Source organism: Ctenopharyngodon idella, chromosome 11, assembly GCF_019924925.1.
Source record: "Ctenopharyngodon idella isolate HZGC_01 chromosome 11, HZGC01, whole genome shotgun sequence".
Lineage (NCBI taxonomy): Eukaryota > Metazoa > Chordata > Actinopteri > Cypriniformes > Xenocyprididae > Ctenopharyngodon > Ctenopharyngodon idella.
Window position 1 is genome coordinate 15,623,330 of NC_067230.1, and position 10,709 is coordinate 15,634,038.

Genomic DNA, 10,709 nt, shown 5'->3' on the forward strand with positions numbered 1-10,709 from the left:
TTGTGAGAAAGAGATCGAGTGAGCGAGTTTATTACCTGCATTCAGATTTAGCATTTTCCTTCAGGTCAGTCCTATATTCATAATAAAAAATCTGTTTAAATGTCCAATGTATTATCTTGTCCTTTTAACAGTTAAGGGGTTTTCCCATGACTGTGTATGCGCAGCCTGAAAAATGCCATTTTTTGTCAACAAAATTTATGTTGTAAGATTTCATTGGTGATTTTAAATATGACATTTAATGGAACAGCTTTGGAGAATTTGATGTTTCCCCATTCAAAAAGATAGGAGCTGCACTTGCATGCCCGAGAGGGGTTTCAAACATGGCCGCCGAATGAAATGACTCGTCTTAAAGGGACTTTGAGTGAATCAGACCGAGCACCAAAACACATCTCAGCCAATCAGCAGTAAGGGGCGTGTACACTCATGAGGGGGGAGGTTCCTGTGTTTGGGGGTGGAGCTATCAAAATAGGGGTGTGGTCTTTGGGGTAGTAGCGTGTTTGTTTTGGCGATTTCAAATATCAGGAATCGCTTACTGCACCTTTAATGTTCCCCTGAAACTTTGTACATTATCATCTGTTTCTTTAATAAATACAAAAATCAACTAAATGTTTCTGATAAATTATGATGTGAAGAAATATTTTACTGCTGAAGTGCCTTCAGTATTTCTGCAACTGTATTACACAGAAAAGATCAGCACCTCTGAAAAATCTTGTTAACATGTAGTCCTCCAGAAAAAGCCACCCTTAATGAACATCATGACCAACTGTGTCATGCAGTTGTTATTGAGTTAGTACTACTACTACTACTACTACTACTACTACTACGAATAATAATAATGTTAATTTTACATAGCCTAAAGATGTACAAAGTTGTCATAAGAGCCAGTTAAATGTACATATTTTGAAATGTAAAATCTCTAGATAAGATAAAAAAGACACAAGACCTGCATTTCCTCTACTGCAGAAAAAGGGCATTTTGGGTGAGCAGGATATTAGATTTAGTCCTGATAGTGTAAATGTGACTGGTTTATTTCAGTAACTTCAGTCTGGCTGGTCACATGAACCGAACTGTGTCTCATCAGATACTTGTGTGTGAATAGATAATACTCAATGCATTTACACAGAAAGCATATTAATAATATAAACAGTTTTGTAAAAAAGCAGTTTACTAGTCCAAGAAGGCATACAAAATATTTACAGAGATTTTTGTGCTTTTACAGGTGGAACAAATGAAGGACGAATGAAGCAAAACCAACAGTAATTTGAAAAAAGCCCTACAGTTTATACTTGCATGTAAAACACAATTTGACATGATCAGCGTGAGACAGTTACTGTATAATTACACCCCATAACGACAATATTGTCTAAAGTACGGTCCAAATGACAAATAAAACGGACAGCTTAATATTTAAATTCTTAAATGTTAACTGTGCAGTTCATATGCATCATACTGACCACGTCAAGCTGGACAAGCACATGTGACGTTTATAAGATCCATAACCAAAACTTAAGCATCTTCAAGCACATCTGTTTCACATAAAGCAGATGTGATCAAATAATGGTCAGTGTCAGTTGTCATCTAATGACACTGCTCTGGTCTCAACGCTCACATTAAGATGCATGACTGCTGAAGATTGTTCATGAACCCATTTCAACCCAACTGATCCGACTATAATCCAAGTAGCGTTTTGGCCTCTTCGCTTTGCGCCATCAAACTCTCACTGGCGTATTTCTGCAGCAGCTCCATCTTCTTCCTTCTGACCAGGGCTTCCTCAATCTGCGATTGACAAGAACGTTATTTGATCAGCTTTTTAGGATTGTTTACATGTTATTAAATGTAGTGATTCAGTATGGAGCAACACAGAATCCTAATGTTTCATGGAACACAATTTTTCATGTTATTTTAGTATCATTAGCTGTTTCCATCCAAAGTTGTGAATTTAACATTTCCATCCTATGTGTTCAAGAGAACAAAATCATCACTTCTTGGGAAACTGGTGCAAAATATCAGTAATAAAAATAGAAGTTGCTTCAATCGGGCTCTTTTTTCCTCCATCATGATTGAGTTGGTCTCAGAGCATCAGACGAAACACAATAAACGCTGTCGTGTTCTCTTGTGTTCGGATGCTGGTGTTTGGGAACACAATCGTGTGAATTAAACCAAATCATTCTGATGACAGACTTTGAGTTTCAGAACCACCAAACCAACATTTGAGATGCTACGATGCGACTGGTCCGCTGGTTAGTCCAGTTATCCAATCACAGCCTCTGCTGAGGCAAAGTCACCTGAGGTTTTTATTGTGCATCAAGGGATTTATTCGGTAAATGTGTTTCCGTCGTAGTTCATGTGCATGTCTTCTTATCGGATAAAATATTAGGCGGATTGAAACATAGCTGATGTCAAACTGGCCATGATTTAAAAGCTACAGTAGATATGATTCCATCACCCTGTTTTTATGATGAAAATGCCAAATTTCTTTTTAATTCACAAAAAAGTATTTACGTTCACTTGAGGTGGTTTTTGAATTGTGCGAAAAAGAGTTAATGTGAATAATGGGAGATGGAAACACATTTGCCGAATAAATTCTGACATAGCGAACATTAAACCCATGTGACTAATCAGCTGTTACTGGTGTTTTATTTACTGTTGGTTACTAAGTTACCAATACCATATGCGCCGATTTATGTTTTTGCCGGTGGGTGCCGACACTCTGGCATGTCTTTTCCGTAATAACAGCATATCGGTTTGGCAAACGATCAAGTGTGCAAGGTTTCTATTTACAACATGTTTTGCAGCGTTGGGGCAATGTAGCCAATCACAAAGATATCTGTTGATTTCTTGAACTCAATAGCCAATCAGAGGTGTTTAAGTTAGCACTGAACAAAAAAATCCAGTGTTTTAAGGAAATTATAACAATATAAATACAGTGTAGACTTTGTTTATTATAACAGAACTTTGTGAGATCGCAATGAACTAAGATGAGGGATAGCTTTTTAACGATTATAAAGGGAGCGCTCTGTGCGCTTTTTATGCTAAATCACGCATGAATGGAGAATATGTTGTGTTTTCCGTGGGTGCTCGAGCTCCCGAGCACATGACCACCATCATACGCTCAAACAACTTGATAGAAACGCACCTAATTCGCATTTGCGAACTTTGAAAAGATTCGCTTCACGTTTGGATGGAAACCCAGCTAGTGAAAAGTTAACTCAAGTTTAGGTGCGGGCGATATGACCAAAACCTTATTTCACAATATGAGAAATTGTATTTCACGATAACGACATATGTCACAATACAATCTCATTTCTGTTATTAAAAATAAGAAAATAAGTGTTTCAGGTACAATAGGTTTAACATGTAATTAAAAATAGTACAGAAATTTAATAATCAAATTTAAAAATTAAATATTGCATAGTCTTCACTTAATGACTTAAATATAAATGTATTCTTATTAAAGCTAAAAAAAAAAATAAAATAAAAAAGTTATTCAGTCAAGAGCAGGAAGTTATTTTCTTTTTTGTTAGATAAACATTAATATGGAAGCTTGTTTTTGCCACGGAATAAAACAATTTAAAAGATAATTGCGTTTTCTCAGAATTGCGAGATAAAAAGTCGCAATTACCTATTTTTTATTCAGTGGCGGAAACAAACTTCCACACATCAATGACTCAGAGCAGCAGGTTTATTAGGCTGTTGTCACTTTAAGAGCAAACGCACGGATACATTATACTGATACACATCAGGTTTACACCTAGTTTACTTTTGCTTGAGACATAATCGTGTTTACATGAATACTGCACACGATGGGCATTTTGACATAATTGCGTGTGTATTCGACCATTCAAGAGCAATAATATGTGAAAGAGAACTGAATTTACGATCGCATGCTGAGAGACACTGCTTTCATTGAGTTCTTTCTCACTGCTTATTGTGCCTAACATTTTTTTAACATCGAGCATGTCTCGCTCTTTATATTCTCATTCATGCATTTCATCACTCGTAAGTGTCAATAGTGCTATTTATCTACATACCATGATTTTTATACCGTGGTAACGATATATCATCATACTGTCCAGCCCTTATTATCAGAGAATAAATTATTTAAAAAAACTGACTTGGAATATAGTACATGAATCATATGGGATTCTGTTACGGTGCTTTTTTTCCCCCTTTTTTGGAGTTTTACAGATGTGTTCACCATAAAAAAAGATCGGTGTAAAGATTCTTCAAATATTCTCCTTTTGCATTTCATGGAGGTTTGGAATGACATGCGAGTAAATGACAGAACACGGGTGATGATTCCTTCTAGCTAGGCTCCGAAATCACACTCGTTTTGTGCAGCTCACATGATCTGAATTGAACTCAATTAGAAGTGAAACAAACCTCCTTCTGCGAGGGAACAGGAACATGAGCGAAAAATGACTGCGCACCATCTTCTCCCTCCATCTGCTCTCCCGCTTCATCATCAGACTGCTCAAAAAGAGATGAAAAAGATAAAGGGAATCTGAACTGATGAAAATAATCTGAGTCGGCTGGATGGAGATGCTCACCTCTTCATCTCTGACAGCGTAAATGTGTTCCTCCTCCTCTTCCGGGTCTTTCACGCCTACACCAGCAGCTAATCGAGCCTCTTTGTCTGCTTTCCATTTCTCAACAGCCTCTGCTATGACTGCCGGTGTGGAAAACACAAATCAGGATTTATACTTAAACATCATGTTTAACTCGGAGGGGGCGGAATGAGATATAACAGCAGATTCTTTTTACAGCTGCAGAAAATATACGCCATAACTCTATATATAAACACACATGATGTAGTTTAAATAACTTGTGTGAGCTAATATAACAATATTCGGTGTAACATTATTGATTTGACTCCACTGACACTCTCAGAAGACTTGAGCTGAATAATGACACTATAGAATTGAGCTCATTTCATAACTCATGTTGATTCAGTTCAGTTCAATAACTGACTAGAGCTGCTTTACAGCAGGACTGAATTCTGTTTGCATAATTAATTTCCTGTTCATCACTGTGAAGCTGCTTTGAAACCATCTAAAGCGCTATAGAAATAAAGCTGACTTGACTTGAACTATGCGATAATCTTAATCAGGCCTCAGAGAGTTTGAGGTGGAATGCAGCGGTCACGTGACTTCAGGTCACTGGACTGTCAGGTGCACGTTACGCTCCATATGAGTCGCATCAAACCTCCAGCCGCGTGTCAAGCATTCAGTTAAACAGAAACAAATGGGAAACACATGTCAGGAAATGTTATCAGCACACAATGCCACAACTGTACCACAGCGAACACACACACAATGCTGCGCTTCATCTGAAAGTGTGTGTGAGCGTCTACTACAGCCTAAATGAAGCGGATCTCGTGGCGGATCGGCTCGTCTAAAGGCACGAGGAGCCCAAAACACAGGTCTGCTAAATGAATAAATGTATACATGTTTTCATTTTTGGCTGAACGATTTCTTTAAGTGAGAAAACATTAGCCCTTCTTACATTATCAGCTTCTAATATCAGCCTAATCAGATTCCCATAATTAAAAACATCAAGAATACAAACATAGTCACTGATTTAATGTGTATTCCTAGTGTTTAGTCGGACCTTGCCCTACCTTGTTTCTCATATTCCTGTTCCAAAGGCACTAAAACACCATCGTCTTCATCTCTATATCCATAATACTCAGCATCTACGTCCTTCATCAGCTCAGCTCGTGTTTTTCTGGGTGGCGGTACAGCTGCAACGGAGAAATCAAAGTGGTAGATGTCAGGTAGACACAGGATGGATATTGTACAGGTTAAAACACACAGAAATTTTCAGTGATTCTGCAGAAAGTCATCAGAGACATTATTATCCTCTCAGCTACAACATATAAATCACACACGGTTCTAACAGAAACCAGCAATTCATTCAGCAGATCTGGATCAGTTATTATGTGACTGAACTTACGCTCTGTTTCAAACAGCTCTCTGACTCCAGGTAAGTCTTTTGCGGCACCGAAATACTTGTATCCTCTGTTTCCTGGAACCTCTTTACCCTCATGGTCCAACATCTTTGGCCCCACTCTCTATTAAACACAGATATATCACTCAAGTATGAAACACTGCCATAAGGCAAATACTGTGAGGTTCAGAAGTCTGACCACATTAAGAATCCTTATACGATATAGAAGTAAACAGAAAAAGTTCCTTGAAAAATCTGAAATAAATAAACGATGTTAAAGAAGAAATATTTCCAATTGTGCACTATTTTTAGGCTACTACAGAAATAATGTAAATTCGTGATAGTGATCATGCGATCTCACACAGACAGTACATTCTCAAAGCACTTTGAGCTTCCACAAGAACCAATGAGGATATGTGAATAAAAGCCTAAATTAAATGAGTTCATCATATAAAGTAATCGAGTCTCTTCTGAAAATTTAGACTAAACCGCTCAATTCATATGGATTAGTTTTCCGATCTCTTTATGAACTTTTTGAAGCGTTAAAGTAGTAGTTGCATGGACTGTCAATGGAGACAATCTCTCAGATTTTATTAAAAATATCTTAATTTGTGTTCTGAAGATGATTGAAAGTCTTATGGGTGTGGAACGACATGAGGGTGAGTAATTAATGACAGAATTATTGTTGGGTGAACTAACCCTTTAACCAACTCACCCTTTTACAACAGATATAGTTGACAAACAACTGACAGTCGTGACCTAAATATGATTTTCATTTACAATAATAAATCCTAATAAAAAGTCAGTTGTCGACCGAAGACTCGCTCTGACCAGATCATTTGAATCAGTGAGTTGTCGACCGGAGACTCGTTTTGACCGGATCATTTGAATCAGTGAGCTGTCGACCGAAGACTCGCTCTGACCGGATCATTTGAATCAGTGAGTTGTCAACCGGAGACTCGCTCTGACCGGATCATTTGAATCAGTGAGTTGTCGTCCAAAGATTCGCTCTGACCGGATCATTTGAATCAGTGAGTTGTCGTCCGAAGATTCGCTCTGACCGGATCATTTGAATCAGTGAGCTGTCGACCGAAGACTCGCTCTGACCGGATCATTTGAATCAGTGAGCTGTCGACCGAAGACTCGCTCTGACCGGATCATTTGAATCAGTGAGTTGTCGACCGAAGACTCGCTCTGACCGGATCATTTGAATCAGTGAGCTGTCGACCGAAGACTCGCTCTGACCGGATCATTTGAATCAGTGAGCTGTCGACCAAAGACTCGCTCTGACCGGATCATTTGAATCAGTGAGCTGTCGACCGAAGACTCGCTCTGACCGGATCATTTGAATCAGTGAGCTGTCGACCGAAGACTCGCTCTGACCGGATCATTTGAATCAGTGAGCTGTCGACCGAAGACTCGCTCTGACCGGATCATTTGAATCAGTGAGCTGTCGACCGAAGACTCGCTCTGACCGGATCATTTGAATCAGTGAGCTGTCGACCGAAGACTCGCTCTGACCGGATCATTTGAATCAGTGAGCTGTCGTCCGAAGACTCGCTCTGACCGGATCATTTGAATCAGTGAGCTGTCGTCCGAAGACTCGCTCTGACCGGGTCATTTGAATCAGTGAGTTGTCGACAGGAGACTCACTTTGACTGGACCATTTGAATCAGTCAGTTGTCGACCGGAGACTTGCTCTAACCGGATCATTTGAATCAGTGAGTTGTCGTCCAAAGATTCACTCTGACCGGATCATTTGAATCAGCGAGTTGTCGTCCGAAGATTCGCTCTGACCGGATCATTTGAATCAGCGAGTTGTCGTCCGAAGATTCACTCTGACCGGATCATTTGAATCAATGAGTTGTCGACTGAAGACTCGCTCTGACCAAATCTTTTGAATCAGTCAGTTGTCGACCGGAGACTCACTCTGACCGGATCATTTGAATCAGTGAGTTGTCGACCGAAGACTCGCTCTGACCGGATCATTTGAATCAGTGAGTTGAATCAGATCATAAATGAATTGTTCAGTGTGATTTAACAGGTTGATTGAAAATAATCAGTTTGTTCATGAATCAGACACTGCTGCAGGTGGCAATTTCGCCAGTTCAGAATAACAAGGAACAATGTTTTTACGAAATGTAGTGGAGTAAAAAGTACAATATTATGCGTTATAATGTAGTGAAGTAAAAGTACTTGATATATCTCACTATCGTTAAATAAATTACTCGTATAAGGTCATACGACCCACTCATAATCGTGTGAAATCTTCATGATTACAATACTGACCAAAATAATCGTGATTATGATTTTTGCTGTAATCAAGCAGCACTAAAATGAATGTTAACCGAAATAAAATGAAACATACAAAAAAAACCTTATTTTATTTCAGCTAGTTGCCAAGGCAAAATTTCTAATTTTCATGTAGTTTAGCTTGATGCGCTACAATAACTAAAACTGAAATAAAAATTAAACTAAACAGACATTTTAAAAAAGCAAAAACTAATAAAAATGACAAAATGAAAACTTTAACAAATTAAAATGAAACCAGAAAATAAAAACCAATTCAAAGTATTACTAAAACTATACTGAACGTTATAAAAGAACAGTGATTTGAGTTCACGACAGTCTCCATTAGTTCTGACATGAAGCAAACAATGACGATCATCACTGTAACAGCACTTGTACTCTTACCCGATAGTCCGGCCCTCCAAGCTCCTTGATCCGCACTTCCCAGTGTCCTTTCTCTCGGAGCAGTTTGTTGATTTCATCGTTCAGATCACGAATCTTAAATTCACCCAGACCAGCTGAGGAAGACGGTCAGAGGTCAGTCAGTGAAGACCACAGGAGTATCTGATCTCACCTTACACTGATCTTTATTACATATTCTCACCATTTTGAATCTGGGCGACCTTCTTGGAAATCTCACTGATGATCTAGAAGCAGAAGAATAATGGTGGTTAAACCAAATACAGTACATATGTACGTGTCAGAACTGACTTTGAATGTGATGTCCTGACCTGTCTCCTCCACTTCTCGGCTTTGGGTAACTCATTACACTCGGAGGCCAGAAAAGGTCTTCTCTCCTGTGAATATGTCACATGATCTGGTGAACACAATCCGTATCGCTGCCTTCATCACATCAGTATTGAGATGATAATGTGCGCTGTATGGATGAACCCACCTTCACCTTTCCCTCCTCAAGCTGAGCCTGACGAAACCTGGCCAACGCCGTCCTGCACAATTAAAAGAATGCAGTCATATATTTTAGATTATATTTAAATATATATATATATACACACACATATATATATATATATATATATATATATATATAAAACAAACATTTCAATTCCTTAATATGACAGAAATATGAAAGAAGACGACACTTACATGGCCTTTTCTGCATTTCGAGCCTAAAAATAAAAAACAGCAACAGTTGATTTCATTACTCACATGTATAATCATATACAAATGCAGATCTTTGTCAGATATCACGTGTTGAAGATTCATTTGAACGACTAGCTGCAATATCACAACATACTGTACACTTGATGATAATAATAACCCTGTAAGAATCAGATTCATGTCACTCTAGTGTCAGTTTATAAATCTGGTTGTTTGACAAACTTTGTCAGCGCTGAAGGATAAAGTTACTCTTGAGGTGTGTTTGTGTTCATGTTCATAAAGAAAGCGATGCAAATACTTTAATCTTTATTCTAATACAAGTATGATCATTAAAAAGCCTTTAGCTAAAGAAGAATATTTATTTTACCATGTTTGTGGTTCAGATGTTCAATCCTGCGGGAACTCAACGGTGAGCGCGCACGACGCGTGAATATGACGTGTTGCCACACTGGACAACTTCCGGCGCGGATAGCGATGACAAATCAAACCTGTTTATGCCATTTTGTTGTAATCAGATTTTGTATTTAATAAAAAAAATATATTATACTCATTAAGCTAACTAGTAACTATTAATACTTTTTTTTTTACTTGCTTCACGACCTTTTTAAACGTTTTTTTTTTTTTTAATTATAGAACAACATTACAAAAAACAGGCACCAAATACAGAAGCTCCAAAGATAAAAGAAAAGAAAAAAAGAAAGAAAAAAACTTTGAAAGCCCTCTTGAAATGATCATGACATCATAAGTAAACGCAAAAAATGTTTTTCGAAAGGTGTTTTTGTACCATCTAGTGGTGAGAGATAAAACTGCACCTCAATAAGAGCTCAGACATTTCAAGAGATTGAACTTTTACTGAGTTTTCTTTCAGATCAGCAGGATTTCTATGAAGCCCATTTCCGCAATTGTGCTTTAGTCGAAATTATGACATTAAAAAGTAGAAATTCTGATTTAAAGTCATATTTATGAGATGAAAAGTCGAAATTATGGCTTTCAATTATGACATAAAATTAGAAATTATAAATATATATATATATATGAGCTAAAGTCAAAATTATGACAGCCTAGTAAATCATAACTGACATAAAAAGTCAAAATTATGACGTACTAAGTAACAATTATGACATACTAAATCATAATTATTGAATTAAAATTGACTTTCTATGTCATAATTATGACTTTTTGTGACAATTTTGACTTTTCATCTCGAAAATGAGATTAGTATGACAATATTTTAACTTTTTATGTCATTATGATTTACAAAACCATGATTTTTTCTTTATGTCATGGATATTTCATTAAGTCATTAATATTATAATTTGCAATAAAAATGAAAGCAAAGCCTTCATCCTGTT

The 10,709-nt window shown here is 37.5% G+C and overlaps 1 protein-coding gene across 1 annotated transcript; it reads right to left on the reverse strand.

Moving 5' to 3' along the window:
* Positions 1-1,147: 1,147 nt before the first annotated feature.
* Positions 1,148-9,821, reverse strand: isy1 (ISY1 splicing factor homolog). Its single transcript, XM_051912713.1, has 11 exons — positions 9,725-9,821; positions 9,343-9,365; positions 9,134-9,185; positions 8,970-9,035; positions 8,843-8,885; positions 8,644-8,756; positions 5,956-6,073; positions 5,621-5,743; positions 4,551-4,669; positions 4,384-4,470; positions 1,148-1,776 (listed from the first exon to the last, which is right to left on the reverse strand). Exons 1-11 carry the CDS (start codon positions 9,725-9,727, stop codon positions 1,669-1,671), a joined length of 855 nt encoding a protein of 284 aa, XP_051768673.1. The 5' UTR covers positions 9,728-9,821; the 3' UTR covers positions 1,148-1,668.
* Positions 9,822-10,709: the final 888 nt, after the last annotated feature.